Genomic DNA, 24,586 nt, shown 5'->3' with positions numbered 1-24,586 from the left:
TCTTTCTTTTCGACTGGTTCTTCTTTCTCTTTCCTTTATCTGCCACTGTCGTTCTACAGCCCTATATGGTAAAAGTCTAGCACACTCAGTATACAGGAAATGGTGAAAACTTTAGCACCCACGCTCATGCATGCAAACACTGTTCTTTCTCTGTGGTGCTCATTTGTGTTTATGCTTAACCACATTACTGTTATCAATACGACACATTGTTTAATAAGGAACTAACAATTCTCTCAAAAGTCTTTGCTTCTTTCTTGCTATTGTCTATTTTTCTATCTATCCTGCCCTCATTTGCATATCATCTCATGCACATTAAACAATGCCATGAGTGCTTTCACGCGTGACTGATGCCATGCACTGGTATATCTGGCTAAGAGTATCAAGGGCTCTGTTTAAAACAAATTGTCTTTATTATCCCTTAACTCTTAACACACTCATTTTGGTTTCCATTTTAGTATAGCTACTATACGACATTTATTTTCCAGTACATACAGAATTATACGATGCACCATCTTAAAATATAAATAAACTCTTCATGAAAGGTGAGGTCAAATTGTATATTTTATTGTAAGGGACTGTACTTGAGATATTTTAATTAGATCATAATTAAACAGCTGAATTTGTTTGAGATTATAAAAGCTGACCTTTTCTTTTAATATTTGCGCTTGACCTTTCATCGCATTGTGTGTATCCCTGCATTGGCTTGCAAGAAGTGGGCCCAATCAATAAATGAATCATTTTGTTATCCAGTTCATTGACCCATATACTAAAGAGCTATAGACCAAATTAAATGGACATTTCTAGTTGGCTAACAGTATGGGGAGATTGATAGATTTGTTTTGGAATATTTAAATTGAGCCAGATTCAGACAGGATTTCTGGTACTTCCTGTATCCTGGTTACTGTTTATATTAGTTGTATTTATGAAGCTGCATTCTCATTTGCATGTTACCTTCACTGATCATTACCATTCAAAAATTTGGGCTCAGTAAAAAAAAAAAAAAATTTGAAAGGAAATAAGACTTTTATTTAGAAGGCAACATTCATTTGATCTGAAGGGACAGTAAAGACTTTTACATTGTTGCTAAACAATATATATTTCAAATAAATGCAATTCTTTTGAACTTTGTATTCATCAAAGAATACTGAAAAATAAATAACTAATGGGTTCCACAAAAACTTTTCAACATTGATGAAAATAAGATATGTTTCCTGAGCACCAAAATAAATAATATTTTAATGTATTTTGAAATACATTAAAAACAGTTATATACTGTATTTTTGATCAAATAAATGCATCTTTGGTGAGCATGAAGCTTCACACCAAGAACGATAACTATAAAGATAATATTCTTTAATATTGAGAACGATTTTTAGAACTAGGCCTATATCTTTATCTTTAAAGTTATTGTCTTTGGTGTGAACGGGCCTTTTCTTTCAGAAATATCAAAACATCTTACTGAGCCCAAATTTTTTAACAGTTTATACATTTTATTTTTTTGGTTTTCTGACACTACAAATAAAATACATTCGTTTTGTGGTGAATTCAGTTAAACTGGCAGGCCAAGTACAAATCTCCACTAAAATAAAGATTTTTTTTTTATTTTGCAGGTGAATTTCTTTCTATCCTGAACTTAAGGTGTTTTCCAGACTACCAATTTGCATCTCTATAAAAACAAACCTTCATAAAGCTCTATAGCACATTCAAGAGGGGGCTGAATCCAACCCGCAACTGAACATATAATCAGCGAATGATGGGATGCTCTTGTTCTAAAGAAGAGTGTATTATTTTATAAACGTAAAAATATAGCTGTTTTCAAATATCTCCAGGACTTTCAACATTTGTGGTCAAGAGCATATGAGAACATTGCAAGTTGGATTGTTGGGTACAGTCAGTGTTGGTGATGGCGACCCTACTATTGGCCAGCAGGTTAGTAACAATTGGACCACTGAGCCAGGTTTGGAGCCCATTTTGTTAGCTCATGACAATGGCAGCACTGTGCCAGAGCCTGAATGGTTCACAGGAACATTGCGAAGTGACCCATTCACTCACTCAATGGGCGCCCCTTTCTCGCCCCAGTAAAATCCCATCTTCCTCTTCCCCCAATGCTAGACTCAACCGAACTAACTAGCAATTCCTGTAAACCATGCTCTCAAACCATCTTCATTTCATTGCACTAGATTTCCTGTACCTTTAGTACCATGAAATGTAAATAAAGGTGTTTGTATTTAAACAAATGTAACAAATTTCCCTTTGCCAACACCTCTGAAGCATCAGAAAGCAAGCAATAAGGCAAAACAGCAGAACTTTGTGTGAACCTTGCTCTCCATTTGGGTTCTTCATGTTAATGAAAGGTTAACAGAACACTGTGTTTGTTCTCATCAGACTCCTCCTACTTGCTTACTTGATACAGTAATTGCCAATCAAAATAGATTTGAAGCCGCTAAACAATTTATTATGTAATGTACATGAATGACTGATTTGGTGTCATATTTTAAAATAAATTAATGCTTGATACTTTTTTTGAGCAAAGATGCATTAAGTTGATCAAAAGTGACAGTAAAGACTTTCATATTGTAAAAACAAAATGCTGTTTTTTTTTAACTTTCTATTCAAAGCACAACTGAATAAAGTATGTTCTTGCAACAAATAGTGTATTATAAAGATTTCTGAAGGATCATGTGACACTGAAGGTCACATGAATAAATTACATTTTAAAATGTATTCTAATATATTTTTAACAGTTATTTTAAATTGTAATCATATATGGACATTTACGGTATTTTTGTTTACATAAATGCAGCTTTGGTGATCATAAGAGACTTCTTTCAAAAACATTAAAAACATGTTATCGACCCTTGACTTTTTAACAATAGTGTACATTTCTCTTTTGTAATAATTATCCAAAAACAATCATCACATGAATGTGTGTGGGGTATGAAATACGCTTAAACTGGGAGGCCTCTGGAATGCAGGAAGGATCCGAGCAGAATAGCTGGCACTGACTTCCTTGTGAACAAGATGCCAAAGAATCTTCAGAAACATGTCTACACACACGCACACATTCTTTCTCTCAAACACACATTCTGTATTACAGCGAGCTGCACAAACGCAAGCAAGCAACGCTGGAGTTGTCAGAACACGTAAGCAACTCAAAGCCCCACAAACAGGCAGGGAGATAAAGATAAGGACTAGCCAGTCTGACTGACTGAGTGCTTGTGTGGCTTAAACATGAAATTTGTGTTGACAAGATCAATACAATCCCTGGTTCCCAGTGTCAGGAGAGACTAATTAACATTCACATCTAATTTATCTCATTAAAGTCGTCCCCAAAGTCACTCAGCAACACCTGCTTCAGTACTCAAGCTATTCGAGCGAAGATCTGTTACAAACACACAGTTCATCTAGGTGCAGTTTTTTAGTATGTTGCAAAGCAGTTGCAAGGTGGTCTCTTGTCCCAAGTTAAAAAAAAAGAAAGAAAAAAAAGCCCATCCACAACTATATCCACAACCACTTATTTGAACATTATATTCAAATTCAATACTATTTTGTCAAAATTAAATAAATACAAAAAACTAAAAACAAACCTGGTTTCACTGACAAGTCTTAAACCTAGTTCCAGACTAAAATGCATGTTTGAGCTTTTTTAAAACTGAAAGAAACTTGCTCTGACATATCTAAAAATATGACAGTGCCGTTGTTTTATCTCAAGATGCACACGGTCACCAGTAATGTTTTTTTCTCCCCCAAGTCATGTTTATAAAAGCTACTTAAATATCCTAATTGAACCAAGGCCTAATCCTGGTTTAGTCTAAACCCTGTTTGTGAAACCAAGCCTAATGGCCGGTTTTACAGACAAGCATGTTTGAGTTGTTTTAACTGAAAGAAACTTACTCTAACATATCTTAAAATACGTCAGTGACATTGTTTTGTCTCAAGATGTACACCGGTAATATTTTTTTTTCTAAGGCACATTTATAAAAGCTACTTAAATGTCCTAATTGAACTAAGGCCTTTAATCTAAACCCTGTATGTAAAACCAGGCCTAAATGTTTAAAGTGTTAAAAGCGAAAATTCTAAATATTTTTGTTAGAACTATGACTTCACCAAATTTGAAATATAAATCTTTTCTAACATTATACATGTCTTGTCTGTCACCTTAATGCATCCTTGCTGAATAAAATAATTAAATTCTTTAATCAAATAGTAATAAAATAAAGAAAATAGTAACACTTTAGTTTAGGGTCCAATTCTCACTATTAATTAGTTGCTTATTCGCATGCATATTAGGACATTTGCTGTTTATTTATAAAGCACATACTAAATAATGCCTTATTCTGCATGACTATATTCTACATCCCTCAATCCTATACCTAAACTTAACTACCATAACTATTAATAAGCAGAAATGAGGCGTTTATTGAGGCAAAAGTGTTAGTTAATATAGTTAGTTAAAAGTGAGAATTGGACCCTAAACTAAAGTGTGACCGAAATTTTTTTTTAAATGAGCATGTGCAATTAAATATACATTATAAACAATACCAAAGCATTTAATAACGTTCTGGGTTTTTTTTTTTTTTTTTTTTTTTGATGCATTTAAAAAAGTAAATGCACATCTCTCCTATCGTTCATGTCTAGCACAACCAGTACATGCCAAACTTGGGCTTAGCAATACTTAGGTCTACTGACCCAATTTAACCAACTATTAACAAAACACGAACACGCAGATCTTCCACAGGCCCCAATTTCAGCATCTACATTCCTGCCTCACGTCTTTCTGTGCTACCAAAACTCAGCGTCATAAAAGCAGCCTGGAAGAAGCTTATAGATTATGGATTAAGCAATTATGCAGTTGGGATCACATCTGTTGGACTAAACGCAAGGCAGGGAGAGTAAGAAGGAGGAGGGGGAAGAAGAAAAGAGGTTACAACTGAGGGGGAAAGGGGGGTGGGACATGTTTTGGGGGGAGAGGAGAGACCATTATTGACAGGCTTTGGAGCAGAGCAGCTTGACCGCAGCGGTGGCCATGACAACCCCTGGGACTCCCCCATATGCCCCCTGGGATTGTTAGGATTCGTGCAGAGGAGCAGTGCCGTGCCAAGCGGCTTGCATTACCCAAGCGGGGCAGAGGCCAACCCACAGCGCAATAACGTCAAAGAGAATCGCAAACAAAGCAAAATATAACACAAGGACAAGTCTTGAAAAAAACAATTTTATTCTGACATGATTGCTTTTGTGACCATCGTATTTCTTGTCTTGGCTCGGGAGACATTTTTATTGTAAAGGAAGAAGCACAGATTGTATTTTTTAAATGTAAATAAAACCTACTTTTTAAAAAAAAAAAAAAAAGGAAAAAAAAAAGACATTTTTGGGTATTTTAATGTAATCCAAAATGAAGGCTACACTAGAGAAATGGCTGCTCCGCAGTTGGGTGGAGAGAAACAGCCAATCACAGCTACAGGATCCTTTAAGACTCCACCCCCTGCATGCAAGTTAGCCAGTCACAGTGCAGTGTCTGCAAACACACACATACACAAATGCACACATTCCATGATGTCTTCCTCTCCATGGGAGATTGAGACAGTAAACACAGTGGTCTGTTTTAGAGGAGTCAGCAGGGAGATGAAGATTCATAATAAACCCCTTAAATAAAACAATGCTGGACTCGTATGCCCTCCATTGATTATGGAAGCGTATCACAGTGATGACAACTCTGAGCCAAGGGAGCATCCTCAGAAACTCTGATTACAGTGTTACAAAAATGCCCCTGAAAAAAAAAAAAAAAAGATAACCCTCATAGCACTAGCAGAGATGACATTGAGATGATGCACAATACAGTAGATAAATCAACCATGCCCAGACTGGCAATAGGGGTGAGGTATGTATATTTGCGTTTGTCTGTGTGTGTATGTTTGTTTGTCTGTGTGTGCATGTGTACAAGATGAAGTTTTCCCCTTCCTTCTCAATCAACCCTATGGAAACCCGTCCCCAAGTTCTATTCGGCCTGGGCGTCGTAGTTGGCCCCGCCGGCCTTCTTCAGCTCAGTGCGGAGGTAGTCTTCCTCCAGCTCCCGGGGATCGCTGATCATAAACTCCTTGGCAAAGTTCTGCATGGAAAAAGGACAGCAAACACACTATAAGCAATGGAGGGACATGATGTGAGACTGTTTGCATGAGCGCACCGATTTGTTTACAGTGAAAATTAACATCGTTATCTGCGCGTCTGGGTGTGTCAAAGTGTGTAAATGTGAGTCGGAAAATTTGCATATGGCATGAGGGATGGCGTAAGAGAGAATGAAAAAACCCCACCTGCACGATGTCTTTGACCAGCGTCTTGTCGGTGCTAATCTTAGCTCTTTGCAGTCCGCTGATGTTCTCGCCAATCCAGGTGATGAGGGTGAACTTGACACGCTTGCTCATGGCGTCGCCCGTCGTGATCCTCACGAAACCAAAGAGACGGGCGTCATCTGAGAGTCAGAGAGAAAGCAAGGAGGAACCTTAACAAGGAAGATGCCGTGCCATTTTCTTGAAATATTGTTTGTTTCTTTTAGGACTGTCAAATTGATTAAAAATATTAATCAAATTAAATACATCATTAATTAAATTTGTCACATACATGTCAAAATTGGTTGAAAAAAGCCTCTAAATTAAGATAAATCAGACCTTACTCTGGCAGACGAGAACAATATTGAATATATATTACAAAAAGTGGTTTTAGACGTCAATATTCTTTTTTGAAATAGGTCACAAATTAAAATTCCACACGATTATTCTCCCAATTGAAAAGCCCAGCAATAAAGAACAATTACAACAGAATAATAATATATATAAAATATATATATATTAATTAAAAATATATATATTTATGTAGATAATAAAAGAAAAGAAATGTAAAAAATAAACCTATAGTACACTGAAATCCACTTTGCCACTTAGTTTGTCAATGTGTCAAATATCTCTATGCCTTGGGTCTGTATTTTTGCATGCGTCAATGAATTGTGCACAATAAAACCAGGAATGTGAGTAGGTAAGTAAATAGGATCGAGTTTGATTTCATGTTGACTTTAATATTAACATTAAATGTGCTTCTTTAATGTCTCTCTAGTTTAGCTGAACTTTGTCTGTTGTTAAATAACAAGGAAGAGCTTAGATTCGAACAAACACTGTCCCCATTGTAGCAAGTGTTTTGAATCTACACTATTGCATTGTTTTCTTTTCTAGAGAAAGAAGTCACAACATAAAATGTAATGCGAGAGCATCACGTGCGAGCGGTGGACGAGGCTGGGAAATTTAAGCTCTATGACATCACATGACATGAAAAACAAGGAACAGAGTAAGTGGGTGAGGAAAGGAGGTGATCTAGTTTACCGACTTTGATAAGGGTGAAATAATTCAACGGTAACACTCCCAGTCTCTCACAGCTTAACAGCTGCCCACTTCCTCCCAAATGTGCTACAACTGCATTGCAGTGGCACTAGGACAAGATTCAAAGATAACATCAATTGCTCCTGACTCTGGCGTGCCTCTGTTTAGACACTGACAGTATCAGAGATAGCATTATGCGGAAGAAAGCACTTACTAAACCATTCATTCACATATTAATGATACACACCTTTGCACTTTGTTCTCTAGCATGTATCTGTGAATATAGTTCTGCTGAAACTTCTGCTTATCCATAGCAATAAATGTACACACATTCTGATGTATATACACACACACACATATATACAGTACATATAACTTAATTAAAAGTCAGACAGATAGACAGACTTTCCTGGAAAACCAATGCCACGTGAATTCCCTTGGTACTACTTGAGACTGATAATATCTGGTTTTCTGTTGTTGATTAACTAGGCTTAAGGTTTAAGAAGCTAAGTCAGGGAACCATGGGTAATACTGTCAGTTGTATTTGGCACATTGACTGTTAAAGTTTCAAGAGCAAAGTGGATGGTGAATCTAAGTCACATTATAGAGACCTCTGCTGTATTTCAATAGAACTGAAACCTTAAACAAACCACATTTAGGAAGTGAGCAGTGCTCATGAGTCAACATGCTAACAGCATGGACTCTAGTAATCCAAAAAAAATAATTATTTTACGATTGTGTGAAGACACCGCTATACACTGGCGTTTTCGAAATGTGGCAATGATTCCATGCACTTTTACTTCCTCTTGTGAGTATGCAGGACATTTCTGAAGAGCTCACTTCCAGAAAGTCAGTGTATTTGTGCTGACTACTACATGTGTACTCTATACTTCCAGGTTGCCAGGCTATGATGATGCAGCAAAAATAAATATAAAAAATACTAAACTTCTTAGACATCACCTAAAACTTGCCAAATGTATTATTTTATTAATGTGACCCGCTCTATAATTTTTAGCCACTTTGACCCACAAACCCATTTTGAGTTTATGGACTACAGTAAAAATCTAAGTTTAACAAAAAAAATTAAGTAGAACACAAATGTAAGCAATGATAGAGATTCAGAGATTCACCATCACATAAAAACACATAATAAAGTTAGAATAACTCATTATGCTACTGACATACACTATGACACCTCTTAATAAAGCAGTAATCTTTTTATATTGTCCTGTCTACAGCTTTTTAGAGGGGATTGCAATGCTCATTTACATAAAAGATTATCCAACTACTCAAGAACCTACAAAAAAAAGTATTGCTGGATAAGAGTTTATGGGCAGCAGTCACAGCACAAATCACTTTCTGTTTGGATTTAAAACATAAGTAAACTTTATGACTAAAGTTGTCACTAAGTATTCTCCAGCAAAATATCTTATTGTAACATGATACTGCTCCATAAAGGAATACATAACTAGATCATCTGTCAGAGCACAATGGCAAAAGCCAAGGTATTGCAACACTTGTAGAAGTTTACATCTGCTAGTGGCTACACAATCCACTCATGGAGACTGAACTGAGCACCACACCCAAATCTCTGTTCATGAAGGATGACAGAATGAGAGGCGAGAAATTACATCATTTCATTCTCTCTGTGGAGCTAGACAGTTATTTACAGTTATAAAAAATACTTTATGCACTGCAGTATAGCATACTAATTCACTGCAGCTCGTTAGATCCTCAAAACCACATTAAATTAGGTATCAAGTTGAATCTAATGAGTTCTGTTGATTAATCGATTACTAATACAAATGTGTTTGTATTTAGTAAAAACCTCTCTTTAAACATCTCACCAGTAGCTCTTGCCATGTCATCTAGGACAAGTACAAAGCCATATTTGGTATGGTCTACCTTGGAATATAAATTACTTCCTAACATGTGATATGTAGAACTTAAAGTGACAGTGCACCCCAAAATGAAACCTTTGTCATCAGATAATTTACTTAGTCATGTTTTTTTTTTCCAAACCTGTAAGTTTTTGTCTTCTTCTGTGAAACTCAGAAGGGAAGGTTAGAGCCTTTAATACTCATTCACCATTCACTTTCATTGCATCTTTTTTGATTGTAAGTGAATGGTGACTGAGTCAGTCCCTAACAAGAAAGAAAGGAAGTCATATAGGTTTGGAACAACATGTGGTGAGTAAATTATATTTAATTAAACTTTCATTTTTGGGGGTGAGCTATCTCTTTAACAACTGATTTAGTCATTAATTACAACTGCTTTCAAAAATACCCTAAAGTACTCCCAACATAAAGCAGGTAAATAAGAAAATTAACTCACCTGTACACTGACTCTTGAATTCTTCGTAGTCGGACCCGTGACCACCTGGTACAATAGTAGATCCGTCATACTTAAAAGATGCCCTTTAAACAGAAAATGTATATTTTAACTGTTGCCAAAACAAAGGATGCGTCTCAAAATTTAGCAAGCAGCCTACCTAGACATTTTTGGGGGAAATGCTGCCTAGTTTAGGGTGCAGACTAGATTCTGAGACACTGCCCCTGGGTTAAAAGACCCATCCCTACATGTTGCACCACGTACATTCATGCCATTAAATCAATTAAAAACAGCGTTAAACGGATCATTCAAATTGTTGAAACAATGTAACGGGTTTCGCCAGCACGCGCTAAACATCACATATCTGGATGAACAGTAAATCAAGGCTTCACTCACCAGCATATATCTGAGCCGTCGTCTCGCACCAGATTGTATGCTTCTCTGCAAGCCTCTTTGTCAATTCGCGTTGCCATTTCGACGATGCAAAGGAAGATAATGTAACTAAATGCAGAACAAAGCCGGGGGAATGAGAGGAATCGCAGATAAATTCCCAAAGTGCGGCAGAGGTTGCTGCTGGTGTGGCAGGGAGGTCTCTTCTCTCAGTGGGATGGAGAGGCTACTAATTTCACGACTCGATTCATTTCCTATTGCCTCTTAATGGGCGTTAGTGATATTTGTCTGTCAGGTTGCTGTTCCAGTGAATCGGAGAGCTTTTCACCTCCTAATGGTCAACATGGGTATTGAGCTACATGAAATCCACCCAGTTCTGTTCTGTCATAACATTTGGTCTGAGTTACTCTGCCATCTTGTGGACCTGGGTTCATCGACGTTGCTCTTTTCGGTAATGTTTGGATTACAACGAGAATTACCATAGGGGAATTGCAGCAATAAATGTTAAATTTGACCCCCCAAAAAAACTAAATAAAAAAATAACATAAAATATTAATATAAAAATAAAAGTTTACAATTATTGAAATCATTTGCATGGTTACAAGAAGCAAATACCTTCCCTTGAAATTCTCATTCAGAATAGAATAAACTAATGATAGACTAATAGATAGATAGATAGACAGACAGACAGACAGACAGACAGACAGACAGACAGACAGACAGACAGACAGATAGACAGATAGACAGATAGATAGATAGATAGATAGATAGATAGATAGATAGATAGATAGATAGATAGATAGATAGATAGATAGATAGATAGATAGATAGAATTTAAGCTTAAATAGGCTAGGTTTCTGTGAGTTTACATTTGAATTTTTGACAGTTTAAATTTGAAGGGTTGTTGTGACTCATTTAAAAATTGTATTGTCTAACTTATGTGGGATTTTGGGGAGTTTTGATCGTCGGCTTTAAAAAACCGTAAGTCAGACCAGTAAGAAAAATATAGGCTATCTTTGTCAAGTTTGGTGGTCAGCTTGTTGAGTTAAGAAATTTGGTCTACGAAATTATTATATAATCATTATAACAATAAGCTTAAATACTAGCTCAGTATGTTGGTTTTGTCAAACCAATATAATAATAACACAATTATTTTAACATTACAATAGGCTACTATTTTTTGTAACGTTTCAATATAGGCTAGAGGAGATGATCAGTGAGCCAATGTAACGTTACCGTATTGTTATTATTATTATTATTATTAGTAGTAGTAGTAACGTTAGTAGTAGTAGTAGTAGTAGTAGTAACTTAACGTTACGTTAGTAGCTGTAAGTTAGACACTAGTCTACATTTCTTCAGTGCGAAATTGAGCACAAAAATAAAACTTTTATTTTGAAATAAAGGTCAACACGGAAGTGAGAACTCAGCTTCACAGTGCCACGGTCAAAATAACTTGTTTATAGTCACGAACGGGTATTTAACTAGTAGTTAATACGGACAAAGAATGGAAAAATGGTAAAATAATATCTGCATTTGACTGTGCGGCTGTGTCCAAGATGTATCGATAAAATATGTAAAATTAAATTGAATATCAGTGAAACGTAGTCACGAGTTATTGTGCATGTGTAAATGCCCCTTCCTTTTGTATTCAGCCTTTGTCTTTTTTACTATGTCTGTTCCTGTTTTGAGCGTTATATAATTGTATATTATACATGGCTACATTTAATTACTCCCGATAATTTTATTTTATTTTTTACGATATTTTGCAGAGAGTCCTATGGCAGGTGACACAATGGACATTGGAAAGCAATCTCGTCTTTCACGTCCTCACAGAATAAGTGAATATTCAAAGGTATGCATAACAGTAGTGTTGTTATGGTTAGCTAAAATCATTTTCGATGATTGAAATAAAACTGCAATACAAATATAAAATCTTAAATCAAAACTAACTGAAACAAGTTTAAGTTGAAGTACTAACGTGACTAAAACTGATATAAAAATAAATCGAAACATAAAACAATTAATATGACGAAAGTACATAACAAAATTAAAACTGAAGCTAAAATTAAAACAGAAAATATAATAAAGCTAATTAAAAAGAATATCATAAAATAACTGATGCACCACCCTGTCATATTTTGTTCTTATAAATAATAATTCTAATTCATAATATGAAATAAACATTTATTGTTACTCAATTATTGATTCTCAATGATTGCATTTTTAATAAAAGCAATACTTTTTTTTTTTTATAGTAAGTTAAAGTTAAGTTAATCGTCTCCTTTCACACGAAATGAAGACTCCTGTTATATCAGTCTGCTAGAAAACTTTTGTATAGGCTACTTCAAGGAGTGGCCTTTCTTATGAGCGCCACGATGATACACCATGTTGATGTCACATGACTAGCTAACAAACCTCATGCACACAGTCAGTATAAAGTCTTAAAACACTGGGATGATAAGAATTGAGATAAGAAAACCTGCACATTTTATACTTATCGAAACTTTAAAAAAGTCTGTTATAAGTGTCTTGAAACTATCATTCACTAACTAACTCTGATGCACAACAGGTGTATCGATGGGCAGACCAGGCTAACTACCTCCTTCAAGGGTTAAATGAGCAAAGGCAGCATGGCCAGCTGTGTGATGTCGTTCTGGTGGCCGATGACCAGCGGATCCCTGCACATCGGGCTTTGCTTGCGGTGTCCAGCCCCTACTTCCAGGCGATGTTCACCCTGGGAATGCGAGAGGAACACGAGGCAGAGGTAGAGCTGGTGGGAGCCTCATACATTGGTGTTAAAGCAGTAGTGGACTTCCTGTACAGCGGAGAGTTACCACTCGATGGTGGAAACTTTGACTACGTCCTGGAAACTGCTCACTTGCTGCAGGTGTGGCGAGCTGTCGATTTCTGTTGCCAATATCTGGAGAAAGAGGTACGTGAGGACAACTACTTGTACCTTCAGGAGCTTGCCTTCCTTTATAGTCTAGACCGCCTGGATGCCTTCATAGACCGCTTTATCCTGGAGCATTTCACCACGCTTTCCGTCACATCCGAGTTCCTCCAAGACGTGCGGCTGCCCAAGCTGTGTGCTTACCTCGCAGATGAGCAGGTGCAGCACGAGAATGAGCAAGCTCTTCTGCAGGTCACCTTGCAGTGGTTGAGTCATAGACCCGAACGTCTTGCGTTCGCCCAGCAGCTTCTCTCCAACATTCGCTTAGCTCTCATCCCGCCAGATGACCTCATAGGGCGCATATTGCCAGCCGTACGTTCCCTGCTGCCTCCGGACGCAGGCTGTGAGGCATTAGTGGAGGAAGCAGTGGGCTACCACACGAGACTGAGTGCCCAACCTGTACTCCAGACAACACGCACAGGCCTTCGAGGAGGTGTGGAGCGCCTGCTGTTGGTGGGAGGGGAGGTGTCTGAACGTGGAGAGGAGTTGAGTGCCGAGGTGTGCTGGCTGGATGAAGAAGCAGGAAAGTGGGTTGTCGAGACACAGCTGCCAGCTCAGAGGAGTCACCACTGTGTTGCAGTTTTGGGGGGATTTATCTTCACTGCAGGCGGGAGCTCCTCGCGGGACAATGGGGGAGATTCTGCAAGCAACTTGCTGTATCGATATGACCCCCGAAGCAACGTGTGGGTTAAGGTAATAAGCTTCACTCCTGACAAGTCAGCCATGTTTAAGTTTCAGCCACAGGGCTCCAGATTATGGCTGCTAATCACTATTTATTATTTTTAGGTGTTTATTACTACATAATTTTGTCTCCATCCAAACTCTAGAACAATGATTTACTGTCAAATGTGTACATTTATGGGATAAATGGAGAAGAAATGCTGAGGAGTGAGATGTGGTTAGTGGGAGGGAGGGATGCAGAGACCAGTGAGGAAAAGTGTGTAGGAGAGAGAACGGAGGTTACGGCGAAAGGTGACCAGAGGAGGATACAGTGGTGAGCATGAAGGCAGAGTGACTGAGAACTGGTGAAGTGGTCAGAAAGATGTAGTGGACTTGTGAGGATGAGATCTAGCTTTTTGCCTGCTTTGTGAGTCGCAGGGGTGTGCTGTCTTGTGAAGTCAAACAAGGCTAGAAGAGTTAGAAAATCAGTTGCTTGAGGTTTGTCTAGGTGGATGTTGAAGTCACCAAGAACTACCAGTGGCGTGCCATCCCCCGGAGAAGAGGACACTAAATTTAACATTTAATTTAATATTTAACAATAATATTGATCTGCCTGCATTGACACTGAACTGAACTGAACTGAGCTGGACGATGGCATCACGGTTTTCTCCAGAGCGGCTATATATATATATAAATGGAAAAAATAAAACATCACTGAACTTACTTAAGCTGGACTGTGACGCTATTTTCTTCTGGAAACAAACTTTGTTGCATTATTTTCCTGTTATCTCTGTAAAGCTGCTTTGAAACAATCTGTATTGTAAAAAGCGCTATATAAATAAATGTGACTTGACTAGACTTGAGCACGTCCAGCTCTTCCAGGAAGTTGCCTAGTTGACCTGGTGGGGGGTAGGCCTAGATGACAATAAGATGAAGTTTGGCAGGATTAGTAAAAGTGATGGCATGATATTCAAAAGATGTATAATTGCAGGAAGAAGAGAGAAGAGAGAAATGAGTAGACCTGCCTCATGCCGCCCCCGACTTCAGAGTGAAGTCACAGTTATTACAGGACCTTTAATTTTATATATATAATAATATAGATGAAGATTTAAAATGTCAAATTAAAGGAACCGTATGTAAGATTGTGTCCAAAACTGGTACTGCAATCATTTTACATCACCCCCTCCCCCCTGACTCGAGGTTGCAGGATCCAGCAGGAACGTAGGCTGCTACAAGGAGCTTCCAATGGCAAGACTAGAGCAGAGCTGGCAACCCGGATGCCGAAACACTACTGACTTCGTGATTGGTAGATAGGTGTAGGGTGGCGCATCAGGCCAAAACACAACATGACAACATCAACATCAGTTGAGGGCTGCAACTTCACTTTATTTCTAAATGTCTACTGACATATCAGGGCCATTTTATGATTAATTGAAATGCATTTCTTGCATGCGGTTCCTTTAAGTGTTAATAAAAAATAATACAAAATTAGCGAACATGTTTCCAAGCATGAGACAAGTATAGAATTGTACCTGAGTTTGAATGTTAATCCGAGTGTTTTGCTGATCTGCAGAGTGCCCCTATGAACCAGCGGCGTGTGGATTTCTTTCTGGGAACCATGGGAGACTGTCTTATAGCCGTTGGGGGACGCAATGATAGCGGTGCTTTGTCTTCTGTTGAAGTGTACCATCCTGTTGAGGACTACTGGGCCTATGTTGCAGGATTGCCCAGGTTGGTTGTTTGTTTTTGATAATTTTTTATGTGGATATGTACAGTATTTTGAATCCACATTGTACACTGCTGTTCAAAAGTTTAGGGTCAGTAAGATTATTTAAGGAAATTAATACTTTATTTAACTTTTCTATTCATCAAAGAATTTTGATAAAAAAAATTTAATACATTTAATACATGTTTCTTGAGCAACAAAGCAGCATATTGGAATGATTTCTGAGGGATCATGTGACAGTGAAGATTGGAGTAATGATGCTGAAAATTCAGCTTTGCATCACGGGAATAAATTACATATTAAAATAGAAAATCAAATAAATAGACTTGGTAAGCATAAGAGAGTTCAATCGTACCGACACCAAATTTCTGAATGGTAGTGTACTTGGTACTGTCACAAATTAATGTGTTGGACTTTCTTTCCATCTGCAACTGGCCTCATCAACACGGTTTCATACACGTTACATTAATCACACACCACTCGGTCTGCTATGCTGCACCTTCTTTACTTTTGCACAGATTACACTGATGTGTAGTTAAATTTTTAAATAGTCTATTTTTATTAATAATATTTTTATTCCTTGTTTTCTTACTATTTTTATGCACCTGTGCACCAGGACAAATTCCTTGTACATGTTGTACTTGGCAATAAAAGCTGATTCTAAAGGTAATTTATTGGGGCTGACAAACTTTTGTGAAAATATTAACAAAAAAATACCATAAAAGATGTTCATATCTCATCCTGTCTCATGTTCAATTTTAAAAAACGGTCAAATGGACAAAAAACTTTTCTTTAAAAACCTTTTTTAATCTATCTTTCATAGATTCACATATGGTCATGCGGGGACTATTCTCAAGGACATTGTCTACATCTCTGGTGGTCATGATTACCAGATCGGCCCGTACAGACGTGACATGCTAAGTTATGACCCTAAAACTGCAGACACGTGGACAGAACGACAGGCCATGATCTTGGCGCGAGGCTGGCACTCTATGGCATCTCTGGAGGACAGAATCTATGTCATCGGGGGCAGTGATGACCATGAGGACAGCATGGAGCGTTTTGACGTGTTGGGAGTGGAGGCCTTTGACCCGCAGACTGATCAATGGACCAAGATAGCCCCTCTCAGGTACCCTAATAGTGAGGCAGGGGTGGCGGTCTTGGATGGAAAGATCTACGTACTGGGAGGGTACACCTGGGAGGCCATGGACTTTTCTCAGGGCACTCAAGTGTTTTGTCTAGACAAGGGCCAGTGGGTCTTGGGTCCAAATCTACCGAAGCACATTGCTGGAGCTTCGGCGTGTGTGTGCCTTGTCAGACCCCAGCAAACCAATAGTATTGAGGGTCATACCTCAGGACACACAGAGAGAGACAAACAGAATTCCAGCCAACAGCAACACAGGTGATTGTCTGGGGCACCTTATTGGATTCAAAAAAGCGATCTGAAGAACACTTTTATGAGAGTATTGACTTTCTGAATGTAGGTTGACATAAGCCTGATGCCATTGGCTGCCTCTCAGATCCTTTTAAAAAGAGGTCAGCAGAAGATACTGTGATATGTTAGACTATGAATTGAAGTTGAAAAGCACAAACTAATATTGTAGTTTTTGTTACAAGCTTTTTTGGAGTTCTCATTTACAATTAAAACATCCTGAAGTGACCATTTTACATGACTGTTTCCACCCGTGTTTTTTTGTTTTGTTTGTTTTTTTAGTGATTTTTTTATTTTATGATTTTAAGTACAATATTATTCAAAAGTTTGGGGTCAGTGAGTTATTATAAGTAATAATAATAATTAATAATTTAATTCGGACCTAGAGAAATAAACTTTAATTGATACAAAATATTTGTTTTAAATAAATGCTGGTCTTTTGAAATGTCTATTCATCAAAGAATGCTGAAAAAAAATGTATCTTGAATTCTGTAGTAATGGCTGCTGAAATTTACCTTTGCCATCACAGGAATAAATTACATTTAAATAGAATTTTTTTAATTTTAAATAGTAATAATCACAATATTACTGTTTTAACAGTATTTTAGATCAAATAAATGCAGCTTTGGTGAACATAAGATACTTCTTTCAAAAATATGTTTAAAAAATCTTACAGACCCCAAACTTTTAAATGGTGTATTCCTTGATGCTTTATTTTAAACCAATGAAGTTACAGTAATGACATCTGTGAGTGTTTTTCAAAAATATTTTATTCCAGTGCCTTAATGTTGTCGTTTATCCATACACACATGAATACATGAACCTAACGATCAAAAACAGTATCTTCTTTACGCCAACTTCCAGAAGTGCTTGGCCATTTTTCTCTAGGTGGGTTCTTAATCATCCAAGACTAACAGCATTTCACTTGAAGGGGTAGAAGGGATGTGGTTCCAATCTGAAGAGCAATAACTCTATCCAGTTAACTGCTTGCTAGCCATGTTTGTTTACAGTATTTAATAAGTATACAGTGAATTCTCCGTATGAACAAAATACCCACATTATCTGCTATTTGCCAAAATGCAGTATACTACGGTCACTGCATGCGACATTGTATCCCACAATGCAATGCATTTAATTTCACCTTCCATTTCCAAAATAATTGATTGGAAAAAATATCAGATAAATTTTTAACATCTCCTCCTTGATTTCCCAATTGTTTAAATGCAAAATAAAAGTTTTTATTTTTGAAACTATAAACATGTAAAACTACTGTGCACCTTTAAGAAGTTTCATATTTCATGGTTTTTACATACTATAAAAAAAATAAAAAAAATAAAAATAGAATAGCCTAGCATATTCTCTTACTGTGTAATGATGCAGGCCCTCCAGCCTCGATTCAGAGACCTTAGAGTATTCATATCCTCTTCATCCAGAGTGAAATCAAAGATCTACACACAGACACATAATAGGGATAGTAGTTACAATTGTTAAGTTTTACAGTATTTAAAATACACCCTAATTTTTATCAAAATGTGACTGGAAAATGTAAAGTAACAAGAAGTGTTTTATTAGGCCAACTCTTTTTCACTTAATATTTTTCTTAGATGAAAGCTTACGGTTACAGCTGACATCATTTGCAGAAATGATATGTAATATTGGAATAAATGGAATATTCAGAATTTTACCTTTGAGTTCTCTAAAATGTGGTGGGGTTTCATACTCTGCGGGATCACTGCAATGCTCTGTTGAACGTGATACCTCAATAGAACCTGCAGGACAATCAAATACAACATTAAAACCCCAAAAGAGAAAAGTGGATTACGGTACGGTACGGTACAATACAATACAATACAATACAATACGATACTTGTAATCGTAGAAAAGGTATGACCTGTCCAGGGGTCCGTCTGTGCTTCTTGGCAATATCCCCGACAACAGAATCCTCCAGTAATGTCTTGGGATCCGTATCTCCTCTTTGGCTGCAGAGGTAAGGAAATGGGAAAGAGGTATAAAATATCATCTGATGTTTAGGTTATAACCTTTAAGAAATGTTTTTAATGGACTCGTCATTCCCACCCTTCTCATTTGCTCTGATAAGATTTAGATCTGACCCGTGTTTTAATTGTCTTTGTACAATTACATAGTTTAAACTTACTATTCTGAAGGTCTCCCAGGTGAACCAAATGGACTGTATGCTGTTAAAGCAATGTTCTTGGACTTACAGTAGTCAATCAAATCAGACTGAACCAGGTAAGGATGAAGTTCCACCTGTAAAACAAACAGCTATTTACAATGTTGGTAATAACAATTATCTATACTGAATATTTATCATGCTAATATTATTTATTGACTCATAGTTCCTTATTTAAAGGTGGGCCATGTCAGAGTTACTGTAATTGAGATTCCTATTTGTAAAAAGCGTTCACATCCTCTTCAAACTTGTAATTATAGCTTGTAAACTCAGAATTTTCTGAGAGCTCAGACTTGTACCATGTGATCGCTGACATGACCACAGCAGATTAATTTTGTCGTTTTGTCGTTCATTTTGAGTCCGAGGACATGAACAATTTAGCCTGGGAAAACCCTGACGAACTTCTGGCAAATTTGAGATTAGCTCTGCAAGTTCGTCTGGCCAAGAGCCCATTCAAGCCCATTTCCAATTTTTCCAAATCGAGGCACCTATCACAAACGTTGAGGTGGGCTTTACACGACGACGATCGCTCTGATTGGTTTTAGGTCTATCCAATTGCGCCCAGAGGCATTTGAGCGACGTCTGTTGGTGACGCCCCTTTAGAAATGGGCTGTGAATGAACCTTCCCCAGACCCACTCTCAGTTACAACTGAGAAGGGTCTGGTGTAAACCAGGCTATGAACAACTCAGAGTAGAAAGTTATGTGTTATGATCTCTTAATTATTGTAATGACATGGCGTGAACAGCAAACCCAAACCTCATTTGATCTACCACTTGGTAGACAATCATATGATGTAGGCTACATTCACCTGATTAACAGCAGGTGGGATTTTGGCCACATATAGCAATCTCTCTAATTGCTCGATTGTGAAGTTAGACACCCCAATACTTTTCACCTTTCCTGTGGCTTTTAGAGCTTCCATTCCCTGAAACAGACAGCAGCACACTCATCATTAGCAACGTATTTACATTACCGGTATATGCTGAGTGTTAGCGGTTAGCATTACCTTCCAGACATCAACATAGTCTATGTCCGTTGTGAGAACCTTTCCATCCTTTTCTGGGAAAAGCTTATCGCCCATTTTCTGTAAGTCATTATAAAGCAAACAATAAGTATATTTTAACTTGAATACAATAAATAAAGTTCATATGTTCATATCTACATCATTTTTTAGAACTGTAAGAAACTGAACACCATGTTTGGGAGGCTACTAATACATTTGATGTTGATCTTGATATTCATGTAGAGAGGTAAAAAAATCTATTTGGGCACTTAGATCACACTTAAAATGGATGAATGACACTTATTATACACTATATTGTCAAAAGTTTTGGGATTACATCCCATTCTTAATCAGTAGGATTTAATATGGAGTTGGCCCACCCTTTGCAGTTATAACAGCTTCAACTCTTCTGGGAAGGCTTTCCACAAGGTTTTTAGGAATGTGTTTATTGGGAGTTTTTGACCATTTTTCTAGAAGCACATTTGTGAGGTTAGGCACTGATGTTTGACGAGAAGGCCTGGCTAACAGTCTCCGCTCTAATTCATCCCAAAGGTGTTTTATCGGGTTGAGGTCAGGACTCTGTGCAGGTCAGTCAAGTTCCTCCACACCAAACTCGCTCATCCATGTCTTTATTGACCTTGCTTTGTGCACTGGTGCGCAGTCATATTGGAACAGGAAGGGGCCATCCCCAAAAGTTGGAAGCATGTCCAAAAATGTCTTGCTATGCTGAAACATTAAGAGTTACTTTCACTGGAACTAAGTGGACAAGCCCAACACCTGAAAAACAACCCCACACCATAATCCCCCCTCCACCAAACTTTACACTTGGCACAATGCAGTCAGGCAAGTATCGTTCTCCTGGCAACCACCAAACCCAGACTCGTCCATTGGGTTGCCAGACAGAGAAGCGTGAAGAGTCCAGTGGCGGCGTGCTTTGCACCACTGCATCCGACGTTTGCATTGCACTTGGTGATGGCTTGGTGCACCAAGCTGCTTGGCCTTGGAAACCTATTCCATGAAGCTCTCTACGCACTGTTCTTTAGCTAATCTGAAGGCCACACAAAGTTTGGAGGTCTGTAGCTATTGACTCCACTTCTACCACTTCTTGGCTGAGTTGCTGTTGTTCCCAATTGCTTCCACTTTGTTATAATACCACTAACAGTTGACCGTGGAATATTTAATAGTGAGGAAATTTCTCGAATGGACACAGGTGAAAACCTATCACGGTACCATGCTTGAATTCACTGAGCTTCTGAGAGCGACCCATTCTTTCCCAAAAGTTTGTAGAAGCAGTCTGCATGCTTAGGTGATTGATTTTATACAACTGTGGCCATGGAAGTGATTGGAACACCTGAATTCAATGATTTGGAGTGTATATATGAATAAAATACATTGATACAAAATATTTTTAATTGTGACTTTAATGTCCAAAGAATTGTAAGGTCACTGATTCTTGTATTACCTTAAGTCCTACTGGAAAGTGCATTAGGTAAAGGTCCAGGTAGTCTAGCTGAAGGTCATTTAAAGATTTATTGAAGCAAACTGGAATGTCTTCAGAAGCATGGTGAGTACACCACAGCTGGAAAAGAGAGGCATCATTATTGCATGTATGATGTTTTTGCTCCTTTTAAATGTGTCTATTTCATCTTAGATCACCAACATTACTTAAACCTACTTTACTGACTATGAACATGTCTTGGCGTCTGATGATGCCCTGCTGTATCTTGGACTGGATGGCCTTCCCCACCTCTGTCTCATTCCGGTAGCAGTAGGCTGTATCTATATGCCGATATCCAGCAGCGATCGCTGCCTCAGCTGCCCTTTGACACATATCTGCTCCAGTGGCCTGTTTACCATGTTAGAACAATTAAAACATTGCTAGTTTCTGTTTCATAAGATTATGCCATTATTACACTGTTAAACATTACAAGATGGCTGTCCTTTGGTCCTGAAAAAGTGTAATGCATATGTTGGTAAAGTATTAAGAAAAACAAATCACAAAATTAAAACAAGGGAAAAAATCTAACAAAATTCAATGATACAAGGAAAGACAAGCAATTAATAATTACATATATAACAATAATAACACATATATTACACACACATATATGGGTGGTGGGGCATGTTGTCACAATGGAAACCTGACATTGAAAAGCCTATTGTTGTTTATAATTATAATCATTGAAACCAACATAAAAATTACTGCTAGCATTTGTGCAACAAAACTTGTAGTTCTTGTAGTTTTCCATATAACTTCCCAATGTGAGTTTAGCCCTTGTAATGTCCCCTACCCCATATTCAGGTAATTCTGAGTGTCATTTCAATGTAAAACAGTTTCCAGATTGATCTGAATTTATCCTATATATATGTAGTTAGTATGAGGCCATTATAGAAATGGAATGCTACCTCTGGTTTCCATGTTCCAAGTCCCAGTAGTGGCATGCGTGTGCCATCATTTAGTTCAATCGTCCTAGGTTGTTCAGCTCTCTCCTCCATGTAAGTGCAATGAATAGCAGCTAAGTGGACTGACTTGTTTTTCCTGTCCTTTTCCTGTCTCTATATTTCTAGTTCATATCTTCCTCTTTTCAATTTAAGCAGACCTGCCTTCTCTTTATCTTTGCAGTTAATCATTGAACTTGACAAGGAGTGTGTCAGTAGTGTGTATGTGCGTGAGCGCAGATAATTTACCATTATTGTTCCTGTAGGTATGTTTTCTACTACAATTGTGTGAAGGTGACCTCAGAGCTCATGTGACCCTGTGTGTTACTTCCTTGTGTGTGTGTGTGTGTGTGTGTGTGTGGGGGGGGTGTTCAATGTGATCAAATGTCCTCACAAGTTTAGTAAAACATTGTGGATTACCAGAAGTCCCCACGAGGGAAATGGATTATTAAACATACTAAACGATGTTTATTTGAACATGTAAAAATGCAAAACGTTTTCTGTGATGGGTAGGTTTATGTGTAGTAGGGTGGGTTAGGGGATAGAAAATACAGTTTGTACAGTATAAAAAACATTACATCTGTGGAATGTCCCCGGAAAGACACCGAAACCTAAATTACGTTTAAAATTACGTTTTCACCTTTCACCTTTAATTACATTTTAAAAAGGTATAAAAAAAAAAAGAGCAAAGCTTTGTATTCTGCAATTCGGGCATCAAACACTCGAGGGCAGCACACTGACACTAAAGCATTTAAATCTGCCTAAATCATTCCTGCAATAGATTTTGATTTGTCTGAGAAACCTTAAAAAGTTGTCAAGCATACAGGGTTTTCTCACACCTGATTTTCACATCCTGAGGAAGTAAGAGAGTGTAAAAAGTGGTAAAAAATAAAATGAAAAAAAAGTCTCTTTCCACCCTTTCCAAAAATCCACCTCCTCCAATCTATGTGTAGGCTAGCAATCCTTTAAGTTAAACTGTGTAACTTATTCTGTTCAAAATGAACCAATTTCAAAGAATTTGCAACTAATCAATCAACCCTAATTGGCTGATAACTCAAACGACTCCCTCTCGTGACGTGAAAGCAGTCAAAAAGCGTTTTTTCAACATGGTCATGCAAACAGTCAAGTTTTCTACAAAATTTGTGCCCTATGTCTTGCAAGAACTTTTCATGTGGTATTTTCAGAAGTTTATATATTAATTTTGAGGGGGAAAACCCCCTGCAATATACCCTTTAAGTGTTCTGTGTTCATATTTTAGACCCGATAGGATAGGATGGTTTTCGCGGGAAATTGCGTAGGCCTTTCCCGTAGCCATAGATCTAAATGTTGTTCGTTCAACAAGAAAAAAGTTGCTCCAGCTACTTTTGCTATGTTCAGGCTGTCCGTCCAAAATTCGATTTTTGTGCAAATCTGATCAGATTTAGCTATAGTGTGTATGGGAAAGAAAGAACATAAATCACATTAAATTATTTTTTACAAATCGGTTTATAGCTACATTCACATGTGATTTGAAATCCTATTCAAATCTCTTTTGGAAAACCGTTTCAGTCTGACTGCTTTGATGGAGTTATATGTGATTTTGATTTTGCTTAGTTTATATGACTTTCTCACACCACGTAAAATGTAAACCTTACTTGTTGTAATAGAAAACAATCTGCCGAAACATGGTTGTGTTGTTGCAAAGTGCCAGACGAGCAGAAAATTATAACGAAGAGATGTTTTGAAACCGGGGGAGACGATAGCACGGAATTTAGCCGCGCATACCAGCCCCCTCTGCCTAAAAAACGATGACCCGGGACCTGTCGTCAAAATCCCAAAAGTATGAAAAAACAAAAAAAAACATGACCCGGGACTTGAACTCAATTTCTTTGTGGATGGAGCTTAACTGCCATCAGTTTAAAGAATATCTTTTGCCTTTTAACCATGATAGGAAAGTATGAAAAAAAAAAAAAAACGATGACCCGGGACCTGTCGTCAAAATCCCAAAAGTATGAAAAAACAAAAAAACAAAAAAAACATGACCCGGGACTTGAACTCAATTTTTTTGTGGATGGAGCTTAACTGCCATCAGTTTAAAGAATATCTTTTGCCTTTTAACC

At 37.6% G+C, this 24,586-nt stretch overlaps 3 protein-coding genes across 5 annotated transcripts; 1 reads left to right on the top strand and 2 right to left on the bottom strand.

The window, feature by feature from the left end:
- Positions 1 to 5,606: 5,606 nt before the first annotated feature.
- Positions 5,607 to 11,447, bottom strand: cotl1 (coactosin-like F-actin binding protein 1). The gene is made up of 5 exons (XM_079621316.1): positions 11,022 to 11,447; positions 10,092 to 10,527; positions 9,699 to 9,781; positions 6,309 to 6,466; positions 5,607 to 6,106 (listed from the first exon to the last, which is right to left on the bottom strand). The coding sequence occupies exons 2-5, from the start codon at positions 10,166 to 10,168 to the stop codon at positions 5,996 to 5,998; spliced, it is 429 nt and encodes a 142-aa protein (XP_079477442.1). The 5' UTR covers positions 10,169 to 10,527; positions 11,022 to 11,447; the 3' UTR covers positions 5,607 to 5,995.
- klhl36 (kelch-like family member 36) lies at positions 9,306 to 17,685 on the top strand. 3 transcript variants are annotated; one of them, XM_079621314.1, is made up of 6 exons: positions 9,306 to 9,553; positions 11,855 to 11,937; positions 12,655 to 13,728; positions 15,269 to 15,426; positions 16,038 to 16,087; positions 16,245 to 17,090. In XM_079621314.1, exons 1-6 carry the CDS (start codon positions 9,490 to 9,492, stop codon positions 16,340 to 16,342), a joined length of 1,527 nt encoding a protein of 508 aa, XP_079477440.1. In that variant the 5' UTR covers positions 9,306 to 9,489; the 3' UTR covers positions 16,343 to 17,090. The 3 variants fall into 3 exon arrangements, with proteins under 3 accessions (XP_079477440.1, XP_079477438.1, XP_079477439.1); XM_079621312.1 differs by lacking the exon at positions 16,038 to 16,087 and having other exon boundaries at positions 16,245 to 17,685; XM_079621313.1 differs by lacking the exons at positions 9,306 to 9,553; positions 16,038 to 16,087 and adding an exon at positions 11,480 to 11,600 and having other exon boundaries at positions 16,245 to 17,685.
- LOC307003157 (aldo-keto reductase family 1 member B1) lies at positions 17,604 to 22,787 on the bottom strand. Its single transcript, XM_079621315.1, has 10 exons — positions 22,455 to 22,787; positions 21,724 to 21,894; positions 21,511 to 21,627; positions 20,052 to 20,129; positions 19,854 to 19,970; positions 19,009 to 19,121; positions 18,745 to 18,832; positions 18,539 to 18,622; positions 18,219 to 18,301; positions 17,604 to 17,808 (listed from the first exon to the last, which is right to left on the bottom strand). Exons 1-10 carry the CDS (start codon positions 22,542 to 22,544, stop codon positions 17,775 to 17,777), a joined length of 975 nt encoding a protein of 324 aa, XP_079477441.1. The 5' UTR covers positions 22,545 to 22,787; the 3' UTR covers positions 17,604 to 17,774.
- Between the last annotated feature and the right edge of the window lie 1,799 nt (positions 22,788 to 24,586).

The sequence above is a fragment of the Phoxinus phoxinus genome (genome assembly GCF_949152265.1).
Source record: "Phoxinus phoxinus genome assembly, chromosome: 8".
Classification (NCBI taxonomy): Eukaryota; Metazoa; Chordata; class Actinopteri; order Cypriniformes; family Leuciscidae; genus Phoxinus; species Phoxinus phoxinus.
This window is presented reverse-complemented; position numbering and strand designations above follow the sequence as displayed.

Coding starts and splice junctions, on each gene's coding strand:
- cotl1 (XM_079621316.1), bottom strand. CDS start 10,168: ATGGCAACGCGAATTGACAAAGAGGCTTGCAGAGAAGCATACAATCTG. Junction 6,467..9,698: donor ATTCAAGAGTCAGTGTACAG/GTGAGTTAATTT, acceptor TCTGACTCTCAG/ATGACGCCCGTCTCTTTGGT. Junction 6,107..6,308: donor TGGTCAAAGACATCGTGCAG/GTGGGGTTTTTT, acceptor TTTTCCATGCAG/AACTTTGCCAAGGAGTTTAT.
- LOC307003157 (XM_079621315.1), bottom strand. CDS start 22,544: ATGGAGGAGAGAGCTGAACAACCTAGGACGATTGAACTAAATGATGGC. Junction 19,971..20,051: donor ACTATGTTGATGTCTGGAAG/GTAATGCTAACC, acceptor TGTCTGTTTCAG/GGAATGGAAGCTCTAAAAGC. Junction 19,122..19,853: donor TCCCACCTGCTGTTAATCAG/GTGAATGTAGCC, acceptor TTTGTTTTACAG/GTGGAACTTCATCCTTACCT.
- klhl36 (XM_079621312.1), top strand. CDS start 9,490: ATGGTGACTGAGTCAGTCCCTAACAAGAAAGAAAGGAAGTCATATAGG. Junction 9,554..11,854: donor TAGGTTTGGAACAACATGTG/GTGAGTAAATTA, acceptor GATATTTTGCAG/AGAGTCCTATGGCAGGTGAC. Junction 13,729..15,268: donor GAAGCAACGTGTGGGTTAAG/GTAATAAGCTTC, acceptor GCTGATCTGCAG/AGTGCCCCTATGAACCAGCG.